At 49.7% G+C, this 24044-nt stretch overlaps 1 protein-coding gene across 1 annotated transcript; it reads left to right on the top strand.

The window, feature by feature from the left end:
• Window positions 1-17252: 17252 nt before the first annotated feature.
• LOC119103555 (uncharacterized) lies at window positions 17253-22912 on the top strand. Its single transcript, XM_037227134.1, has 5 exons — window positions 17253-17270; window positions 19007-19168; window positions 20228-20357; window positions 20855-21058; window positions 22521-22912. Exons 2-5 carry the CDS (start codon window positions 19018-19020, stop codon window positions 22699-22701), a joined length of 666 nt encoding a protein of 221 aa, XP_037083029.1. The 5' UTR covers window positions 17253-17270; window positions 19007-19017; the 3' UTR covers window positions 22702-22912.
• Window positions 22913-24044: the final 1132 nt, after the last annotated feature.

Genomic DNA, 24044 nt, shown 5'->3' with positions numbered 1-24044 from the left:
AGAGGTGACAAAGAGAAAACATCTCAGAGGTGGGGATAGGGAATAGTGCAACTGGCAAGACTTACGCAATAAGCACCCATTTGTTCATGAAACTATGGCTATGCACACGTGCCCGTAAGGGATATCACAGTTATAAGTTATCTGATTCACAAATATTCAGACGTAATATTTCGCCGGATTGAAGGGACACCGAAACGTTCTAAAGTCGGCACAAGCCGAACTTCTGAATTATTGAATAAGTGAGCTGTAAATATCTCGCAGGCGTGATGTGTAAGTACGCCGTACATATGACGACTGGAGTACCGAATTCCCCAGCGCTCAGACTTTTCTGAACGTGAAATACCTTTGTAACACTTCGGGTCAGGTTAGCGTTTAATTATTGTAAACCGACACGAACCTTATGACCACCACGTGACGTTCTACTCCATACCTACGTTTCAATTGCAGATACCACAATCTGTTCCCATGACACTTCCAGTGGGGGGGGGGGGGGGGGAGAACAGGACGGACACCCGCAAACATTACCGCGCTCTCACTTACTCCGACTCTCACTGCCCCTGCTTCACGCCAAGCGTGCCTGCACTAGTTGAGTCAATCTTCATCTTTAAAACATATTTCAAATAGCCATTCCTTACAGTCAAAGGAACTCTCAGCCGCCGCCATCAAAACGCTATAATCTCTATCGGTTTCTGACCCCGATTACAGCATGGCGTTTTCACAGAACGCTAAAACACACGAATCTGTTACGGCGTATGAGCTTAACTTCCTCATGCCTACAGGTTTCGATCTAAGTGGCTGTTGGTTTCATTTGAGACAACCGAACTTATGTGCTGAAACATTCAGGGTACATGGTCAAAATAACCTTGCATGGCCTCACTTACACTTGGCAAAGAGCGGAGGTTTGGCCCAAGAAAAAAGGCATGATTCGTTACAAATCGTCAACAAGAAGCAGAGCATTACACCTGACTTACGGTGGAACATATATATATATATATATATATATATATATATATATATATATATATATATATATATATACATATATATATATATATATATATATTCGGTTTGAAAAAGCACCTGCTACGCTAAGTGTCATCGACCGCAACCAGCCGCCCGCGATTAAGTTCTGCCGTCCCGTTGGTTCTGGGACCATATCTGCCTGATTTAGCCTGGTGTGCGTCTCGCAATGTGTCAAAGAACATACCGACATGACTACGCGCGCCAGTAAGACGCCTTTCTGCGGAAGGGGACGAGCGAAGCGATAACTCCAAGACAATAAGGGCTCTCAACTGTTATCATGTAGATGATGACGAAGACTCAGAGCATGGAGCCCGGCGAATTTGGCAATCGACACCGCTAGTTTTATCGGTGCGTCAGGGAGTACCTTTGATGGGAATTTAACGGACGGCGGTCGGCTCATACAAATTTGTGACCTGATTAGCTCATAATATTCCTGGCCGTGAGTGAGGGTGGGCTCAGCGATGTAAATCGGCGACACCGATGACTTTGCAACAAAGCAAGATTTTGAACGCAATGCTCCTTGACTTGCGAATCCAATAAACGCGGTCAACACAAAATATACAAAAGGTATGCTTACACGCATGGCGAAAATCCATCTTGTGGCTGTAACTGTGACCGATCCACCGTACCAATAATTGACTTACGAAATAAAGTGTCATTTCTTCATCATGCTGTGCTTTTTACATTAACGTGTGTCTCAACAAACTATGCAGTGTACAACGATGCTACGGCTCAAGGAAAGGATAACACACAGAAGCGAACCTGATGCATGGTTTTGGGAACTGAGATAAGCAATTGCACCTCTTTGTTCCAGTGAACACTGTGAACCTGTGACTACCAGCCAGCGCTGGTAAAGATAGCGTGAAGGAAGTGCATCGACCGGGACGGGCTAGGCCGGGTTGGCCGGGCCGCATAAGTAGAAGTATTTTATCCTTGTTCAACTCAGACTCATTCAGCCTGCGGCCTCACTCGTGTTAAGCAAGAGCTTTGGTTTCCCCAGGCGCTTTTCGTTTCAGGCTACGAAACTGAATGGCTGATGTTAGGATTAGCTAAATGGCATCGGCATCTTACAGAACATGGACTGATTTATGCATGGGTGTTGACAAATATCTGGCATGACCTCACGTGCGACATATTTCAAAGCAGAGTACTGACAGCATGACTTGGCTTCGAGGGAAAATACCTTGCAGATATCACAGTTGAAGCTAAGCGCAGCAGCCGCAGCTTTTTTCTGATCCTTCAAATTGTGACCGGCTTGCTTCTTTGCCATGGCGGTTTTAGCCTGAGCTTTCTGTTGAGATTGTATTTTCTGCTGTCCACGGGCCATGGTGAAACTATCTGAGGACAAAAAAAAAGAACCGTCACATCTCCAGAAACGACGCAGACGATTCCACCCGTGAGTTCCACACAGCTTAAGGATGAGAACCGGCTTGCAAACATAAGACGATGCAATCTGATGGGTTCACCCACTCCCTTCTTACAGCGGCACCCAACAACGGCCTCTTTTTTGGCACGTCACCCGCTCGTCGTCCTTAATGCGGCTGGAGGCCTTCATGGGCCCGCAGCATCAGTTCGAACCTATAAATGATGCCACACGAGCTGGGTTGGGTAGATTGGCGACAGTGTCGGCATGGGTGCCGCTGTGGGTTGATAAGTTAAAAAATGCGCGCTAGTAATCTTAAGCAATGACGCAAAATATTTCTGGCTATCTGTCCTTAAAGAAAAGTGGGCACTTGCAATAATATTGCCTGCTAATGCAACTGCATCAAAAAGGGTTCCACACGCTGCCCTTGCTCAATATCTTGTGCTGTTCAAACTACGACTCTGAAAAACATTAACCACGAGAATGGGATTGAGTCTGCATCGGTAGCGGGTTAGCCCAGCAAGGAACCCACGGATATTTAATAGACTGGACAGCAAAACTCCGTCCCAAAATACCTCTAACCGCAGCACAGACGCTGATTCACAGAAGGCTTCGTCCGCACCAAACGCCGCAAGAACCGCAGGACGTGAACAGGCGGCCGGCCTCAGGGGCGATTACTGGGTGGTGGGATAGACCGCGGACCGGACGCGCGTCGAGTCACACGCGGGACGCATGGCTGGTTGGTTCTCGATGGCATGCCCCCTGCACTCTTACAGAGAGGGTCTACTACCCAGCCGACACGCTGCAGGATGTCGCGCGATAGCAGAGAACAGTTGGCTATCAGTTGGGACACCGTCGCTGGCCCACAGTGCGGATGTTGTCAAGGGACGGCAGTTGATGGCAGGTGCAGGTGGACGGAACCCCGCCATCTCTCGGGCCTGGCGTCATATGGCCGCCCGGGTGCCTGTGATGTTCCAAGTCTGTCGTGATCACGGGTCAACGGAACCATGCTGGCGACGCGGCCGGCAGCCTTGTTGACCTCGTCACCAATGTCGCCCGAGACCCTCAGGACCGCATTCTGCGCGCCCCGGTCAAATGACGTTTGGACGCGGCCGTGCATTTAGGCCAGGAGCACGTCGTGCGAGGCCATGAGGTGGAGAGCTCGAGTCCAAAGACAGCAGACAGTGACTTGACTTTAGACAGACAGCAAGTCGGGGCTCAACGTATTCTCCTTGGCCTCAGTGTTACGCTCCCGCGGGAGCTGGACGGTGGCGTAGCTGCTTTACCAGCGCCCACCAGCTCAGCGCCACAACGTCAAACAAAAATAACTATGTCAATGCTGCGACGGCAAGTGCCCACGACAGGAGGACGTGTTGCCGGCGATGAAGCCCAACCGGTGCCCGCCTGTGGCCCTGCCGTTGCCGCTTTCACCAATTTGTTCGACCACATGGTGTCGTCTCTGTCCAGGCAGACAGCCCAAGTCTTAATGGCCGCTGCCTCCCGCACGCCTGGAGGAGGCGAGGACCCCATGTGGCTCTTGACAGATCCAGACTGAAGAACATCGCATTCAGGTAGTCCATGCTTCCCGACTGGCCGACACTGGAAGATGACCGACGGCTCTTCCGACAGGGTTACTGGCGCGGCAGGGATCCGGTAGCCCAGCCATCAGAGCTGAGTCTCGTGTGTTTGGTGTTTTCCGTTTCGGCTACAGGAGGGCTACAATAGCTGTCGATCCGGGATCTCCGCGAGTCGCTTCATCCTCGCGCAACTTACCACAGCAAACCTTATTACCCTCATGGCCACTGGTTTCCAGCCGCCCCGCACCAGCGTGCATGCCAGCCGGCGAGCCTAGCGCATCTATCCAGAGATCTGCCATGTGCACTTCCACTACTCTAGCCCCCGTATATCGCGTGCCATCTATGCAGCGAGGCTGAAGTGGCTGGACGTCACACAATCAAAGAACGACCTAATGTGAGCAGTTATTCGATTGTAATGCCCATGTTGTTTACCACCAACAGAGTCAGACAGTTGCATCGCACGGTCACCTTCCTTTTCGTGATGATGATAATTCGAGCCTTGCGGCGCGGTAGCTACCCTGGTCGTATGGCGCCAGTGTGGGAAAAACCTCCGTTTTCTGGCGGATGTGGCACCAGGAAATTTTGTACTCCAGGCTCTTGACTGGTAAGAATGACAATTTTTGTACTCCAGACAAATGCTGCAGTCGTCCCACGAAGCAGACACCATTGCAAATGTATGAGCCTGAGTATAAGTACCAAGGCAGACAGTTTTGCTTTCTTGATAGCCAGGAGGGTGCATGAACTTTGCTTTCATAAAGTGAGTTATACCTTTTATTTGATTTCCAGGGACAAAACATATGGAGCACCAAGAAATGGAAACAAGCATCTGCAATCCTGCAGGAGCTGGCCAATCCAGGGCATTCATGTCAATGTCCTTCATCATTGTATTACATGGGTTAGATGCACTTGTACAAGCCTATGCAACTCCTGAATGGTGATGCCAACTCATGTGAATTACTTCTGTGGGAATGAAATAAACTGAAATATGAAATGTGCTTGTTTTAAGTACCTACCGCTGCCACATACCTCGCACGTCATTACCTGTGGGGAAAATATATGGCGCACCTGAGTAAGTAAGACCGCATTCTCCACGACGCACACACCTGCCGATACCTTTCAAGAAACGGACACACATATCACGGCTCTGGCTCCCACCACGCGACGAACCCATCGCCTCCCGTACCCGAAACCAACGGCACCCCAGCCTCCTGCAACTGACGAGTGCATTTTCGAGCAGTGAAGGTCCGCGTCGCAACAGACACCTACAACAGTATTCGTTCGACCAGAAAACCACTAGCAGCACCAAAATCATCGATGGCACATCTTTTTCAACTAGGTCATTCAAAGACTCGCCGAGCAAGAAGTCCAGCATGCCAACTATGCTCTTAACTTACCCCATATTAAGATAACATGTTAGCGATTTTACCAAAGGACGTGCATCTTGCAAACAGTTTGGTGGGAAAATTTCAAAGATTGCAGCATTGTACATCCTTTTCAAAGCGCCTGTTTCATTCCTGCTCCTGCTATACGAGCCACCAATCACTATCCAGCTTGCAATTAAACTCAAAATCATAGCATTCAAACACACCACATATCGGCACTTTTGAGATAGAATCATGACATTAAATGGCACCCAAATATCACTGTGGGCGGCACTTTTGGTGGTAACGGCTCCTTTTGAGTTCTTAAATGTCATCGGGAATTACGTTCCCAAAATGGGAGTTTGTGACATGCAGCATTGCAAAACTTATTACTATTCTATAAATGATAGTACGTCAACCACTTTTTCAGGAATCGGTAAATGTCGGTCTTTGAAGATTCGAGGATATCTTACTTATTTAACAACGGTATCATGTCTCCAGGCTCAACCAGTACCTATACTTGTAAGATAGAGATGGTCCATAACCCAGTGGGAAAAAATCGCAGTACTTGGTTGCCCTTATCACAATGGGGCCTATGGGAAGACCCGGGGAGAACAGGCCGGAGTACAAGCCGGAGAACAGCAAGTTTTTAGCAAAGTTAGCCAAATTTAATTGAAAAATTTACATGTTTTGGTATCGCCCAGGTACGGGCCTTCCTCAGAGGGTATTGAAATGGCATGATATGCCTTATAATGAGAAATATCTATAGATTTCTAGTACAGGGACTGCATTATCTCGGCGTTGACTTGCGCCACCAGAAGATAATATATATTTGTAGGTGGAAAATAGCAACTTGAAATGCATGACTGTAAAGCTCTATGATTTTTCTACCACAAACTTAACAATCTGTGTTGGTGCAACTGCATAAATGGCTTTTCTTAGACCATTCATCACAGCCTGTCATTTCAGGACCGACCCGTGGTACTTGTACTTGGTTGCCCCATTGACGAGTGCTAGAATGCCATCACAATGTCTGTGAATGCGCCAGAACTCCTGTGCATGGTTTGGTTGTCTTGATGTGGTGAGAGTGAGGAGGGCGGGGGGTGAGTGAAGCTGCTTGGGATTATGTGCATCGCAGCTGCGAGTTTGAGGCATTCAGTGAGGCAAAGTGGAATTGGTTGTCTTCAGTTTTAACACAGCATGTATCCACACTTCTAAAGTTACTTGGGACTTAGCTTTGGACCGCTATTAAGTCATTCCAAAAAGGGTAAATAAATACCGGGGGACTGATCTATAAATGTTTACTGCTGCAAGCTGGTACAGAATCACCTTGGTATAACCTACTCTACCTACAGCATGGTGGGTAGGTACGTAGGTACTAAGATATCTATATACAACATTAATGCTAGGCTTGGGTTTCCCATGTGGGATCAAATATGAGGCTGGCCTCTTTTCAGCCTGTGGTTATAATTGCTGTAAACTGACAGGTGGCAATGCTGCCATGTTCCTTGCTGCCAGGCATAAGGTCTTGTAGTGACAGTATTAAAATTGTCCCTACATAGGATCATAGGGAACTTGGAGAAGAGGAGAGGGATAACAGGAGGTGCAGGAAGAGAGGAGGAGCAGAAGTGTAGGAGGAGTGGAAGGAGAAGAGTGACAGAAAGAGAAGGTGAGGAACTGAAAGATGAGAAGAGCAGAAAGAGAAGGATAGGAACAGGAACACTTTTGGTATGTTTATATTAATTATGCAAAGGCCAAAAGGACAACATGTTAGTGATGTCACATACATAAGGCTTTCATAGTCAGTTGCAGCTGCCTAAGACTCATTCAAAAACCAGGGTGTGATGCGCGGTGGTTGTCCGCAATTCAGTTTGTCAGTAAGCAGAGGATGCACCTAATTTATCATTTTGATATTGTGCAAGTTTGCATGTAGATAGGTATTGATAAGTAACTGAGCTTTGTATGATGCACCTGTAAATGCATATGTATAAAGTTTTGTTGTTAGCCTCTCTAACTGTATATTTCTTATCAACATGTACCATTACTCGATCTCTGCATGTATAGGTGAGCTAGTAGCACTACAGGGATATGGATGGGATCATTGTGGCACCCTCACTCACAAGAAGTGCTCTGTTCCACTGAAATGCAAAATTGCATGCTGATACTAATTTTTGCCAGAAAAACATTGGGAAAATGTTGACCCATTAAAGGCAGTATGTGATGTACTCCAAGCAAGGCCCATTGTGCAGACACTCATGCCACATTAGACAGACCTTTGCTTGCAGGCAAGTTTGTACTCCGACCACAAAAAATTGTACTCCGCCACCAGCAAAAAAAAACCAATTTCCTACCCTGTATGGCGCCCATTTCTTTTCATCTTATCGCCATGCGCAGGGTACGCAAAACAAAGCACCTTTACATTCCAGCTGGTTCCTGCACAATCTAGATTCAGGCTTAACTAGTCACTGAACTCCCATGATGTCAAGAGTAAACAGCATTCAGATGCTCATTTATGTGGTTCACCAATTTGTTTGAACTGCATGAATTTCTTCTGCTGAAGTTGCTATCAGTGCAAGATCGCGACCACTATGAAATTAAATGGCAGTGGGTAAAACCCAGGCCAAGCGACTTGCATATGCGGTGCCCAGCCGCAAACACCGCCAGCTTTGGCCAGACATTCTCCACTCAGCCAGTTCACTTGCTGTCCTCATCTGCCATGGACACTGCTTGTTGGTGAAGTTGATAAATACAACCGTGTTAGTGTATCATGCATGTAAAAATTGTGCTAACCACTGTTTTTAAGGTATTATGCCCATCTAAGTGTTTTCACACTTTTATATATAAAGACTGGTGCATTTGTATGTTTTTACACACAAAAATTTGCCTTCTAGTGTCTTTGCACCAATGAGGTTTGTTGAATATAAATACTTTTACTGATGGGTCAGTTTAAGGCCTGGTCCTTCCTTAAGTGCTCAAATGGTATCATCCCAATGGTTAAGTGGTTCAAGAGCAGGTCTTCACACGGAGTTAAGAGGCAAAAACAGTGCTGTCTAGCCTCAGTACCAGGTGGGTCTCACCCCTATTTAACTCATTACAATTATTTGTAACCAGATATCTTTATCCACTGAGCGCTCATGCCACAAACATGGCCTGCCAGAAATTTCCAGTACATTTGGCTAACATGAGGCACTTATAAGTTTTATAGTTTCTGTAGTTTGGCTCTTAGTATTTGCAGTAATGAATACTTTGTATTATTATGTTCTAATTGTTGCAGAAAAGTACAAGCATCAAGGCTGCAGTTAAGCCTATGATTGGCAACTGCTGAGAAAGCTTAGCACAATGCAGCTGAGGAATGGGAATAATTCCATATAACTTTGCTGCCTTCTATGTGAGTTGGTGCTCCAATTTCACCCACTGTTAGCAACTGCTCTTATGGTGTTGCTTTCATTCAACCAACTACCATGAAGATGACATTTCACAAAACCTGCAAGACTTCTCTCTCCATCCCCAGTGGAAATAAGGCCCATGACCGTCATAGCATATACCTAACCACCAGCCTGGAAACCACAACAATTAATGACATCTTGTTGGGGCCAAATGGGAGCACAAATAACAATATGGGGCAGCTAATCAACATCTTGAGAGCAAAATTGCTGCTTGGACCACTGAATGCACTTTGTTTCCTATGATATAAATATTGTAAGATACCCCCTCCCCCCCCCAAAAAAAAAACAGATAGAGCTGACCATAAATTATATTTTACAGGGTACATAATATTAAAAGAATGGCATAAATGGCAAGCAGATTAAAGACATGAGGAAAGATTCTGTCGGCACCAAACATCTTGGCACTTTGCCATGGTTTGTTCTGCCCGAACTCATCGGTCACAGCGCACAGCTGGACCCAGGGAACAAAACAAGAACCAAAAAATAGTCGTCCAGGGATGGTTTCTTCTCACTTATAATGCTGATCCTGATGGTAACCAGCAGATTCCCAGATCTATACTCTGAACAGCCATTGAACAATTACTAATACATACCTATTCCGCCTTGAGTTTACACACACCCTCTAGCTTTATTTCGCAACAACTGCGCCACCCAAGGTTGATTGAAAAGCAAAGATCCATGGTTTTGAAACGCTGCTATTACTCTGCTTATTTTGCTGTTGTTTATTGGTGTTTTGGACGCGCCGACTGCACCGGTCATCTGGCGCCCGTAACGATTTTTGTTTTACCTAACTTATGAACCGTGCAAACTGTCCCGTAGTTGACATGTTTAGGGAATAAAAATATTTGCTTAGATTCAAGAAAGCGCCAGTTGCCTCCTAAGATGTCAAGGAGCGTGAAGGGCGAGTTATGCTGTCCGAAGTAACGTCAACTTTCTTCCACGAGGCGCGGACATGATATGAGCACATGACGAACGGTGAGAACAGCACCGTATCGATGGCAGATAGGTCTTTCGAACCATGAGTTGCATACGTGTGCCCAATACGTAGCCTGCAGAGCACCACATCTTCTTGCCTGACTGCGAGAACATGATAACCACTGACCCAGCTTGCGTTTTCTTACTCTGAGCTTATTTTCGTTTGTTCCATCCCAACAACGCTGCCATTCATTCTGCAGAAAGGTTTTTATCGCAGGGTACAAATCTCTGGCAGGGATAGAAAGGGAGCGAACACATGGAGCCAGCGCTGCTCGCTTTGCAGCCGCGTCAGCCACCTCGTTGCCGGCGATTCCAGTGTGACTGGGGATCCAACACAAGATAACTTTTTTCGGGCCTGGTCTAGTTGATTCAGACGTCCTAAAATATCCTGTATAGGGGGACATGATGGAAAAAAGACCTCAGACTAAGAACATTGCTCAGAGAATCTGTCAAAATCAGATGTGAAGGCTCATCACTGACTTCAGTGAAACACAGCGCTTTGGTGATCGCTACCAACTCCGATGTGAACACCGACGCGTGTGGAGGCAAAGAAAATGGCCGGACGACGCCGCCGCTCACAAACGCACAGCCCACACGGCGATAAGTTTCAGATCCGTCCGTGTAAGTAAGTGTACAACCGTCGTATAGCACCAAACGCCCAAGTGCTCTCGACCTTCTTTTTCATTTCGGCCAAAGACGCATCTATTGATGGCGAGATCAAACGCCAGGGAGCAGTGGACAGATGATCTACCCGCTTCAAGCTTCGAATGGCAATTTCGCTTTCCCGTAGCAAGGCTTGTATTCGGGTGCCAAAGGTTACATCATATGCCCGAGGTGCACTGCGACGAAAATACACAGCAGGCCGTGAAAAACTGGGTTGTATGCCGGATGAGAGGGTAACTGTCGCAGCTTAGGTGCATAACGCATACCGAGCATTTTCCTTCTCACTGACAAGGGCGGCTCGTGCGATTCCACCATGAGGCTCGCGGCAGGTGGTGTACGGAACGCTCCTATGATCACACGTAAAGGGGTGTGATGGACAGTATCCAGGGCGCGTTTGGTGGACTCACACGCGCTGTCGTAAATGAAATATGCGTAGTCAAGCTTAGAACATATGACTGAGCGATACAATAGCAACAGCGTGCTTCTATCTGTCCCATACGATGTGTACGAAGCACATTTTAGTATGTTCAAGGATTTAAAACAGCTTTCGCGTAGCGTTTTAAGATGGACTTTATACGTCAGTCGGCGGTCAAGCTATACCCCAAGGTATCTAGCCACAGGCTCTGTTGAGATGCGCTGGCCGTACAGACGGATAGACGTATTGCCTCATTGCCGACTACGACAAAAATGCATGGCTACAGTCTTGTTCCTAGAACACCTGAACCCGTTTATGGTGCCCCACTTCTCGATATGATCCACAGCCAACTGAAGATGTCGCACCATCAATGAAGCTCTTGCTGCGCTAGTCCAGATGGTAAAACCATTAACAAAAAGGGCATGACCTACAGACTGTGGAAGCCCATCCCCGATGTCGTCTATCATAACGGCGAACAGTGATACGCTTAGGACACCACCTTGCGGCACACCATTAACTTGATGGTGCCTCTCAGAGAGCGCGCTCCCAACACGGACACAGAAATAACGGTCAACTAAAAAGTTATGAAGAAAAGTACCCATGTTGCCGCGTATACCACGCCTATATAGCTTGATAAGAATACCATGACACCATGTGGTGTCATAGGCGCCCTCTATGTCAAAGAAGACAGCTCCAGCGTGTCGTTTTGCCCTAGATCCCTCACGAATCACGGTGTCAAGAACTGAAAGATTATCCACTGTGCTGCGATTCTTTCTAAAACCACACTGTGCGTTTGCAAAAATGCCGTGATGCTAAAAAAAACAGCTTAAACGGACATTAATCATCTTCTCCATCACCTTACAGAGCGATGACGTAAGAGAAATGGCTTATAATGTAAAGGATCCAGCCCACTTTTCCCGGCTTCAAGAGAGGCACGACAGTAGCTTCTCGGCAAGAAGCTGGAAATTCACCTCTGGTCCAAAGCGAATTAAAGGCCGCTAATAAAACGCAAAGCACGCGACGCGGCAGATGCTTAAGCATATCGTTGTGCACAGTGTCCGAGCCTTCAAACACGCTGCGAAGCCTGGCGATCGCCGATTTCAACTCGACCAGCGTGAAAGGGTCATTATGTGAATGTCATTCACTCGTCGAAAAGTCCACTGCAGATTGCTCACATCACGTTCTATGCCGCACAAACTGTGGGTTTGTGTTACCACCCACGCTGCGTTGGGCCAAGGCCCGGGCAACCTCATTCGCAACATCCAACGGGCGCGTCACAGCCTGGCCGTTAACACACAACACCGGCAGAGCTATGGGTGAAAATTGACCCGAAATACGCTTGATCCGGGCCCAAATCTGCGATGTCGGCGTAAACCGGTTTAGCATGCTCATGTACGCGCACCAGGAAGCACGCTTCGCCTCGCTTAAAGTGCGCCGAGCAAAAGCTCTCGCTTCCGTAAAGGCTACCAGGTTTTCTACATTGCTCCTGGCGTTAAAATCCCGAAACGCACGTTTACGTACCGGCGGATGACGCTCCATGACTCCTCCGTCCACCGCGGAACAGGAGTGCGTCGGGGAGCGCCAGACGTGAGTGGGACATGAGTGGGACAACTGTTGGCACACTCTTAAAGTCTGTGAGTATAATCCTCAATAGAGGGTGGCGTCCTCTCAGGCTCAGTTACAAGCGATTCCTCGAGCTGAGTCTCATATGCGCACCAGTCCGCTTTCTTAAAATTCCAGCGTTGTGGTCTAACACTCAATGCTCTACCTCTCTTAAACCGGACACACACTGCGAAGTAGTCATTTCCCATGGGATCATCTCCGACACTCCACTCGAGGTGTTGGAAGAGCTGGAGGACTGGAGAGGCTTAAGTCTAGCGCTGACGTCTGACCGGACAGCACTGTAAAATGGGTACGAGTTCCTGCGTTTAAAATACATAGTGAAACACCATGAATACAATGGTCACACAGCCTTCCACGAGCATTGGTGACGCCACACCCCATGCGGTGTGATTCGCATTAAAACCGCCAAGAAGAAGAAGTGGTGGAGGCAGTTCAGCCACCAGGCATCTAATGTGCACCGACGGAAAAGCGATGCCAGGTGGAGGGTAAAGAGAACAAAGGGTGATGTGACGATGGTTGAAAAATGGCCACAGCCTGAAGCGTGTGCCGCAAGCTTAACCTTCTCGCTAACACGCTATGATGACCTGCAAGGAGGACAACACCGTGAGCAATGGTCTCCGTCAACACGTCGTTGCGGAACATCGCATAACCTTTCAAAGAGCAGAAATGTTCAGAAGCTAGCTTGGTCTCTTGCAGCGCCACGATTGCAGGAAAGACCCTGCTGACGACGGCTTCGAGATCGAGGGCGTTCGCCCTAATCCATGCATAATTCCACTGTGGAAACGCCTGTAAAAGGACGCATTAAAAAGCGGTGAGATATAGCAAGCTAAAACAAGCCCCGTCTTAAAAGAGCTCGGCTGCGCCAGTTGTGTGCCCAGACGCCTCAGATCGAGAGCTATGGCTTAACTCCGGGGGGCCGTGCCCCACTCTAGGACGAATCCTTGGGCTCCCTCCATCAGATGGAGAAGGGGGCCGGCTGGGGCACGCTTTACGCCAGGGTACTCAGTCCGGGGTGGAGGCGGGAGAGGGCCCATCGGTGGACCTTTACCGGGTTTCGAGGAACCAGTGGGGGCCTCCACCGGTCTCCGTGGCGATGGAGTGCTGTTTTGGGGAACGGGCCCTTTGTTTGTCCCGGACATACGACTTGCCGTTTTAGCACGTTCCAGCTCGGCCAAGCGCGCTCGCTTGGCCTCGCGGGCGCGCCTGTCAGCTTCCTGGCGCTCCAGCGTCTCTGCCACACGCTCACAGGCACTGGCAAGCGGTGTCTGCAGCGAAGGGACCGATTGGGAGGCAGACGAAGGCACGGCCGGCGGCGCACGAGGACTCCGACCACGCCGAGCCGTCGTCTAACCATCGCCCGTTGGTGATCCAGCGCGCACCGAGGAGGCCAGCAGAGCGGCGTCTACTGACTGCTCGATCGGCGGGGAGGGAGCTTGGAGTGCCAGCTGGGAGTCGAGCGTTCGGACTGAGGGAAGAACCGACAGGCCAAATGACCTCAGAAGTCCCACGAACTGAACTGCCGACATGTGCTCGATGACATTACTTTGTGGCAGCGAAGTTTTCACTTTGGGCGCATACGATAATTTTGGGTGGCTGTCGTTGTAAAGTTCCTCGTTGTGAAGTTCCTCGACCATCTCGTCCTCAGCGACGTCACGAAGATCAAAACAATTGGCTACGCCACTGGACGAATTTTTGGTTTTATGTGGTGTTGCTCACATTGGCACGGTCTTTTCATGCTTACCAGTCTCATCCCGAACACTATACGTAAATTCCTCAGCTGCCATGGCCCTACTCGCCTCCAGACCACTAACGTACTCTGCTTCTATTTTTACATTACTGAGCTTGTCGTGTCTGGTGATTTCCCCAAACCTGTCGCAGCCGTTCCGTCTCTAAAACGGTGAGAGGGAAACAGCTTAATCTCTTCACTACCGAAGATCAGGATCCGTGGACCGGGGGGCGCAGATTCTTCTCTGCACTCTGGGGTTATCGAGGTCCATCCCCCTTTCGGAGGACGGGTGTTTTTAAGATGAGAAGAAGCCATAAAAGGTGGTTTTCCTCTCGGCACTGGGGCTCCCCACCCACCGCGAAGCCCAACTGGAGCACGGCCCAACACTCCCTCGGGAGGTGGTCACCGCCAGGGCTACCCCGGTGCTATACGGGGCGAACGTCTCCTCCCTCACGGCCACGTGTAACCGGGGAGACACCTTCCCGTCCTGACCGTGGTTCAGCGCCGCCGCCCCTTGACCCCTTAAGCCTCTGCACGGCCAGGCGCCCCAAGCGGAGACCCGCAAGGAGTGCCCAACCGCAACGCGAGCAACAAGCCGCTAGATCCGTCTGGGGTTCCATGGGCTCCCGGGCTCCCGGATATCCTGGCCAAAGTGGAGTGTTGGGACGTGCCGTGACTAACACGCACGACGCGTCCCTCAGCCACCAGGATCCGATCAACCCAGGAACGCGGGCGAGGGGGCACGGCGAGCCCGATAAAACGAGGATGAGGAGTGATGATGAGCCGGATGCGGGAAAGTGGGTAATGGAAAGGAGCGGGCGGAACAACGAGCATGTGCTTACGTACCGGCAAGGTTGCTACGCCCTGAGAGGAACAGCTCGCGCCGTTACCGGAGCTTGGACCCGAGGGGGCGCTAGCCCCCTACATCGACCGAAGCCGGTGCCCCTGCGGGACTCTGCTTTATAAAAAGTTAGTTAAGGGCGTTAAAGGCTCAGTTGGCGCTATTTGCTAAGAACTGATAATACAAAGCTACCTTCCGTGACGAACCAATGGGCGTAGAGTACGCAACATTGTGCGGTCCCGTGGAGTCTAAGCTCTTAAAGGCCTGGAATTTCGGCTATTCAGTTGTAAGGTTCTCAGGTGTGTTATTTTTTATACAGGACACCACCGTTCAGCACACGGCCCCAGAAGACTAGGCGTAGTACATATGCAGATATATGGAGAGGGTTATGCATGTGCAGGTCCCCTGATCGATCAATAGCGCCCCGGCAAGTTAGCATATAGAGGCCTGAGAGCACCTTAGCGCTCTCCGAACAAATACAGAGAAGTTGAGAGCATCATAGAAAGCTCCTTAAAATCTAAGGAAACTGGCTTTTCAGAAAGTGGAATCAACATAGCAACGGTGCAACTAGGCCACTATCTGTGCCCAATTGACCTTGGATGCTATCTTGGCACGTGCTTCGGTAGGCCAGTATTCGTCTTTCCGATGCACCTGTCCCAAACATTATATTCGACGAAGTATTTTCGCAAAAGGAAGTTGAAGAATAGGGTAAGTTACGTCATCACGTATTTGCAGTATAAAATGGCAGTAAAATTGTAGACCATCAGTTTCTATTGCTGCAAGGTTCGCTGCGCGCGTGATACGAGTGGGTCAAGAACCTGCGTGTGTGCAGCATTTACACCGTTTGCACCTTATACGGCATTGGGTTACGCGCTGCGCGGTGCTGTCGTCGCGTTGTCGCAAAGGTACGTATTTGTGGTTTATTAGACAGCGAGGGAAGAGCTTTTCAGCAGTGGTGTAAATCAGGCTGCATCAGGAAAATTTTACAAAGCGTAGGTGGGCATGACATATACATGTGTTGGTGTTGAGGCTGAAGAAAAGTAATGGGAATAGGGGAGAAGGCTTACTCGAAATTTGGACTGCATGAATCTGGCCTCATTTATAAATGCTGTTTTTGTCCTGATCTGATACTATTGGCTCTGACTGTTTGTTATAAAAGAACCTGCTTAAACCATTTATGAAAACAGTTTATCCATGTCAAATGTTGACCCTGGCCGGCCCTTACAAAAAATCTGCCAATGGGCCCACCATGATAGTGACAGTGTGAGCAAGGACAGCCACTGCACAATGCAAAACTGATAGCTGGTGGCTAAGTGCATTTGGGCAAAACAAACTGTCCCTGAAGGTGTACATGGGTGCAATGGGGAATCCAGCTGGTCCAAGGCTGCTTACTGGACTGTAGCCCTCAGGTATCCAGAGGTGGGCAGAAATCACAACTTGTAATCAGAGTACCTTTTTCAGCTTTGGTCCCCTGATCTAACACTGCCGAATCTGTGAGGTAGGGTTTTCTTCAATGACATCCTGTGAATGCACATTATGTTGTAGGTGCATTCTCTGCCATTATCACTTGCAGAACTAGGGTCCAGGTATGCAATGAATGGGACAAGGACAGAGCTTATTATATTGATGGCACAGTGCAAACTACTTGATGGGTCTCCCACATATTACACTAAGTGTGAATGGGAAGGGGGCTTTGATGTAAAATTATTTTGAGCATTGCCAAAGCACAACAAGGGGAACAGGTGTTGACAGGTAAGGGATTACAATGTAGTCTGTGGCGTTTTGCTTAGGTGTGGTCTCAAATCATTCTTAAGCCTTTCTAAGTGTTTTAAACATAGGAAACTAGGTGCTGAAGGCTTACTCCCATCATATGTGGCAAGGCCCCACCGATGTTACCTTTTGAAACATAATGCTTAATGTAATGCAACCAGGGAAGGGGTCTTTCACTCAGCATAAACAGTGCATAACCAGTGAGAAGATATTTGAAGAATAGTTAAAAGACATACTCTGTCCATGAAGCAATGTAAAAGCATTGTCTGATTCAAACTGTGCAGCTAAATGAACCACAGAAGTTGAAAAGTATGATGCAACACAATTTGACATAACTTTGATACAATTACAAGCCACTTATTCTCAAGTGATCAGAATGTGCTAGATTTCCAATGATGTAGTTACAGGCAAAGATGGTCCATGAGTCAGCTCTACCATGCATTTCCTCCAGCCTTGGATCAAACTGGTGTACATATTCCTATATTGTGTCAGTCTGGTGATATTTTATTGGATATGTCCACTTCTCCTCCCTCTACATGCCATTTTTGTTGATAATTCTATCATGTATTTAAGTTGCACTTATTGTATTTTGTTAGCTGATTTATTTTAGGATTATGACTATAATTTCTACTTCATACCAAAATGGCACAGTGAGCCTGTATGATCAACTTGAAGTGTTTAGCTCTATTGCTTCCATGGCAAGTCAAAGAAGCAATGTCAGCCATGTTAACAAAGCAATGCTAATTATTGAGATGAGTGGAGGATGACTCCTGACTTACTGCTAGTTCTACCCCCAGTATACCCTGTTGACTATCATTTGTGTCCTGTTTCTGTCCTGTTGTATCAAAGTGATCATGGGGGCTCAAAATGAGTTTGTCAGCAAGGTGCTGATGAATGAATTAAAATTTGCCAAATGTGCTTTAGTCTTGGACATAGCTTTGTTGTTTTAAGTAAAATAAGGGCCAGCAGGGGTCATGGTTTGTAGTACAGTTTTGATGAGCACATAATTTGTGTTGTTACCAAAGTATTGACAAAGTGACAACTCAGACTTGCAGAGCATTGAAGCATGGATGCATGGAAGCTGTAGTTATCTGAAATGTGCATGATGCATTTAAAACACCAGTGGCTACTTGATTTAGTACACATTTTGAATGTCTGCCATCAATTGACATTGTGTGCCTTTGCATCTTGGGATTTGTATCCAGCAGGTGGCTACTTCGAGTAATTTATTTGATGCTGTGCTATTTTTGGCTGGCTGCCATGTTGTAAATTTAGAGCGATATTTCAAGAATATTTCAGATCAAAAGACCTGCACACCCAACGTTTTCAGCATTCTTTTTGTCTTGCCTGTATTTTTCAAACTTTCTGATGACACATTTCATTGTGCACAGCTTAACTTAACTGAACAGGTGTCCACGACGGTGACACCCGTGGATCGTTACAGCTCACTTGAGAGAGAACCCGCCCACCGACGGTGTGCCGAGTCTCCAGCTGGCTTCACACCTGTCTGTCAGCCAACAGTGCTTTCATTCCTGGCATTGGTCAGCCATCAGTTCCTTCATTCCTGGGATCGGTCAGCCAACGGTTCCTCCATACCTGGTATCGGTCAGCCAACGGTTCCTCCATACCTGGCATCGGTCAGCCAATAGTTCCTTCATTCCTGACATCTGTCAGCCAACAGTTCTTCATTTCTGACATCGATCTGCGCGAGAGATTGTAATCACGACCCAAAATGCTGAATGTGTCATCAAGGCCCAGCAGTTGGTATTTATGGGTGATGACAACAGTCATATTTTATCACCAATTGCATGAATGATTGGAAATCTGCTCGGCACCATCTGGTTCCCTTGTGAAAAGAAGAACTCATACTATCGTCCAGTTGGAATGTAAGTGGTCAGAATTTGTTTGCCAATGTGTACCAGTAAGCAGCGCAAATACGCGCACCCAACCCCGATGTGGCTTTGGTGTTGGTGTCAGTTGGCCTTAGGTTTCCAATTTGTTCCTCACATGAAAAGCAACTCAAGCTTCCATTTTGAATTGTGCCAAAGCTGCGAATGACACAGACACCTTTCGCTGCAGTCAGGCTTCAATTCGACTTCTCTACAAGACTGGATCTGTTTCACCTGCGTGCCATCTATCTTTCTCACCGCTGACAGGGCTGGGTCTGTTCCACCTGCGTGCCGTCCCCCTTTCTCACCGCTGACAGAGCTGGATCTGTTTCAGGCCCGGACGCCATGCCGCCGGTCCGTCGTTCAAAGCGCCTGTCAGCCGCAGAGCCGGAGCCGGATCCGGCTTCGGCTTCGGCTTCGGAGCCGGAGCCGGATCCGCTGGCGGAGCGGCGCCGCCGTCTCGCCGCCCTGACCAGAGAGCTGGCTGAGACCAGAGGTACATTTGTGGCCTCGGACCGGACCCGTCGATCTCGGGTCGGGATACAGGTGCCAGCGGCTGTGGGATAGCTTTATTGCAGCTCTCCTTCAGCCAGTTAAATGCTAAATGCGTTCGGAGTATGGAAATACACACAGTGAGAGATCGGGGCCCCATTCTACCCCATTGTGAGGTTTTCATTCTGTATCATTCCGGGTGTGAGTTGCCCTGGGTCGACGAACTTCATGCCAGACATGGCAGCTCATTCTGTTATGCATAAAACATCAATATAAATGTCCCTCAACCCTTTGAAAAGAAAGGGGCTATGTTCTTGGACATCTGGCAGCAGAGGAATTGGGCCTGTGGTGGGAATTATCCTGTTTCAATTTTCTTAAAATGGGCAAAAAATCGTTTCCAAACAATGGTTCGTCTGCAACTGAACCTCAGACAACTGAAACACTGGCATTTATGCGCTTTATCGGTTTGTTGCCAGTAAATGCGTTAACGAAATATGTATGGATTATGCACAACGTACACCTAAATGTTGCTGGACCACGCATGGTATGACGTGACTTGTAAGACTATGGACTCCGATATCTTAAGCTACGCATTTGACGTTCGGATTGATCATGACGCATTACGCTTGGGCCCGGAATATTTCCACTCGTGGTGACGCTTGAATTATGATGCTATTGATTCCGATATCTACACTTAGCCACCGGAATATGATAACCACGCCTGATGATATAGAATCAACCCGCACCCACCGTGCCCTCCCGCATCACCCACCGCACTCACCGCACCCACTCATACCCACCCGCACCTACACCAACCACCGCACCCACCGCACTCACTGCACTCACCGCACCCACCCATACCCACCCATACCCACCCGCACCCACCCGCACCCACACCAACCACCGCATTCGCTGCACTCACCGCACGCCAAGCGATGTCGGCAAAAATCTGGAGCTTTGTAGTCTTGAGTTGGCGAAAGACCTCATTATTGTAATGAAATAGGAATCTTCTATGAGAACACTGCCTGTGCGTTACGAGGTCTCTTTTCTGTTGTTTTCACAGCCGCTGTACAAAATGCAAGTAGCGCTGCCAGTAAGGAGTCGTTCGAGCCGAAGCGAATCCTGGAGGCCACAGAACGATTTTCGAGGTTTGCGCAGCTGCCTTCGTCTGTACTGGATCTGCCTGACGGACAGTGAGTAACCTAAACCGGGAGGTATGAAACCACGAAAACAAGACATGCATTTGGCCCGGTTCATAGTTACCAGTATCCATCCTAAATCTTGTTTTATGTTTTCGCAATGCTTTGCTCGAAATGGTGTCCTGTTTATGTGTCCTAACATTGTGTCCAAAACTGTCGTGTTTCATAGCCAGGCAGACCTTCGTCATCCGGTTGTAAGTATGCAGGTGTGCATGCTGACCAGATAGTATCGAACACTGAAGTCACCAGCATCAGCCGGATCTTGTGGTTGTGCACATAACACAAAGAACAGAACCTGGTTTAGTAGTCTCTGGCATCTCGCTTGTCGCCGTTTTCCATGTTTAGTGTCGTTTTCGTCGGAATCCATGTTCCGTTCGCCGGCGTTGACTGCGAGCTAGTGCTTCCGGCTGCCGCCAGGATCGCCTCGTCGCCGCCGTCGCGCGCCGCATGTGCGCCATAGTGCACTGTCAGCGGCCACCCGTGTCCGGCAGGGGCGAGGCGATGATGCGGGAGCACGGAGAGGCAGAGCGAGCGCGACTGCAGCGGGTGCTGCGGCTGGAGGCGGAGCTGGCCGAGGCCACGGTGGCCCAGCGCCAGCTGCAGCTGCGCGTTGACCAGCTGCGCCGCGACCTGCCGCCGCCCAGCCGGACGCTCGGAATTGTCCAGCGCCAGCAGAGGGAGCCCGCCGTCCAGAGGTCAGCCGGGGTCGCTTGGCGGGGCCGCTCGCCGCCGCTGGGTGGCGTCAGGCCTCGTCTCGAGCTGTTCTGTCCGTGCTCCGTCGCCTTGTGACCGCAGTGCGAGGGCGAGGCCACAGCCTAGCGTGGCCGAGGGGGTACAGCTTGGAACTGGTGCAGGCGACCGTGATCCCAGCAGCAGTGACAGTGGCGTGAGTGCGGCGCGGTCGGCCGGCGCCGGCCGCCTCTTAGTGGTCCAGGTCTGGTGACCCGTCCAGTCCGGCCCGCCCCGGACTGATCCCTGCCGTCCTCACACTGACCCGCGCGGCGGTGCGGCGGAAGTGACCCAAGGCCCTCCCTGCGGCCCTAGCCGGGAGCATGCCTGTCGAGGCTAGGTGCGAGCCTGTATTGGTGGCTGGTCCCGCCGTCTGTGTGGGTCGCTGATCGCTGCTGCTGCTCATCTCAGTCTCATGAAATTAATCGCGATCCTTGTCCGCCGACCCAACTGCAGCAGATATTTAGTCGCCTTGTGACGTGGGATGCCGTAGAGGTGTGCATTGTAGAGAGAAAGGAGGTATGCCGCGAGGGGAGCAGTGTCGGCAGGCGGGGTAATACCACGGTCGCGCTTGCAGGGTGCGGAGGTCTGAATGGGCCGTGTTGACGGGAGTGATCAGCCTCACATTCTGGTCGTGCCTTACGCATGCTGAACTAACCACTACGTTTATCTGCCCCTCATTTTAACGCGAATATAACGTCTGACCGATATACCGCGAATATATCGGTCAGGCGTGTGCCGTGGACCGAAATTGTGGCGTAACCTGGTCACTCTTGACTTGCGACTTTATTCATATCACGGTCTGGTCCGGTCTGTGATCCAGGTCAGTATGATCTGAGCCCTCAGCCAGGCCATGCATCGCCCGGTGTTTGTTATCTTTGTCGGCACGATTTGACCTCCCAGCCGGGTCCTTCACCGTTCACGTCCCTCACGGTCTATGATCCCAGTCAACACGGTCTGACCTCCCAGCCAGGTCATGCATCGCCTTTGTCTCGCCCGATCTTGCAATCCAGGTCAGGATGATCCGACCTGCCAGTCTGGTCATTCATCGCCTTTGTCTCGCCTGGTCTGTAATCCGTGTCAGTGCGGTCTGACCTCCCAGCCGGGCCTCCTGGAAATCTTAATCTGTCGAGTCCGTGACGCAATGGGAATAACGGATGGCCTCTAGCCCTGATTGTAGAGGTCGTCTGGGTCTGCAAACCGGTTTGTTGTCTTCTTGCGCGGTGTGCTCTATCTCTACCAAGTTTTGCCGAAACGGAAAGGGTTCTGGCAGAAAGTAACAGTTTTTCGATCGGATGTGGAAAAGCCATCTGCACAAACGTGCAGAATTTGTCGTGCGCTTTGACCATTGTCTGACTTGACCTGCCCATACAGACGGGGTGTGAGCGATCTGCTCTGACCTGACGTGACCCGTTGTCCCCCGCGCAGGGATTACGCCCTGCTGGTGGACGAGTTCAAGCAGCTGTGCCACCTGTACCAGCTGACTGAGAACCTCATGGTGTCGACCGAGTACGACATGTTCTCCAACGCGACCTGGATGGAGAGCGTGCGGCCGCGCTACCACACACTGGCGCGGCCGTCGCAGGTGTTCGTGGCGCCCGCCGAGTGACTCCGCCGGTCCGTCCCCGCTCGCGCCGTGGTGCCCGGCGACACGGCCTCCAACCGGGGGCCGGCGGCTCTCCCCCTCGCCCTATGTGGGGACGTGCCTGGGCTGATGTGGCGCACCCCGCGGGGCGGGAGGAGTGCGGGTGTGTGCTGAGGCGGTCGACGGCCGGCTGGATCGGCTCACCCGCAGGCGCGGTCGCGCTGCTCTGTTCGTTCTGGAAATGGGGGGGGGAGGGGGGGGGGGGGGGCACTCGTCGACGTCTGACTCTATCCGTTGAGCGAGCCGCCGACGGAAGGACTGCCGTTACAAGGCGCTCCACCCGTCATCCCATCCGCGTCTCTGGCCCCGCGGCATAGCGGCACGGCCGTCTTTTGCTAGCCTCTGTTGGAAGGTGCTGCCATCTCAGCCGAACTCATCCTCGCGGCTGTACGTCTGCTTGTCGTTCCTAAAGTCAGTGAGTCCTTGGGAAATGATCGTCTGTCAGTACTGAGAGTCCGCTTGTAAGGTGATGCTTTGGATATTGGTCCATCTTCACTCAGATATACAAGACTGCGTAATAAAGGGCATGTTATGGTCCATGTGTGAGCTGTACTTTGCCCGGCGGCGATGTGTGTATGCGTAGCACGCATATAATGTGATGGCATGAGCAATGACAGTTTTCATGGCTTCTTCGTTTGATCGTGGCACAACAAGTGACTCATGATCGTGACATAACAAGTGACTGATAGTTCCAGATAGACGCTTAACCTTGAAGGTCAAACTTTGCAACTTTGCAAAATAATTTGGAAAGGTCGGGGCTTTTTGAAGGATACTGCTTTACGTGCTAAAGAAGATTCTGATGTTAAAAATCGACGGAGTTCCTGTCTCATGATTCCGAATTTCAGATGCCGGTAGTGCAGCCGTTAAGCGTTGTTTAAATTTCCATACTTTTTTCCATATTTAAATTTCCATTTCCATACTAAACCCTGTACCGTGCCGTGCCGGTAGTACAGTAGCCCAGCTGGGCTTAAAATCCCAAACCCTGCACTTCTGGGCAATCCCGTGCTTCTGGGAAACCAAAAGTACGAGGTTCGATTCCCCGCAGTCCCCGCCATTCCTGTCGGGGTGAGGGACAGGCGACGCCATCTGGCCTCAGCAGCTGAGTGCGCCGTGAAGCCCCGATGACAGCGACGACGACAATCTCAAATTTCACCCTGGAGTGTGATCTTCAGATATGAGCACTTTAAAGCACGCTGGTTGATGCACCGAAGGGAAGTCAGATTGTTAGAAGCTATTTGTTTTTCAGGTGATTGCAGTTTTCCCATATCTACCTTGGATTTCACCTTGGATTTTGGCATTGAGAGGTC

This window comes from Pollicipes pollicipes, unplaced genomic scaffold (genome assembly GCF_011947565.3).
Source record: "Pollicipes pollicipes isolate AB1234 unplaced genomic scaffold, Ppol_2.1 Scaffold_5724;HRSCAF=6776_pilon_pilon_pilon, whole genome shotgun sequence".
NCBI lineage: Eukaryota > Metazoa > Arthropoda > Thecostraca > Pollicipedomorpha > Pollicipedidae > Pollicipes > Pollicipes pollicipes.
This window is presented reverse-complemented; position numbering and strand designations above follow the sequence as displayed.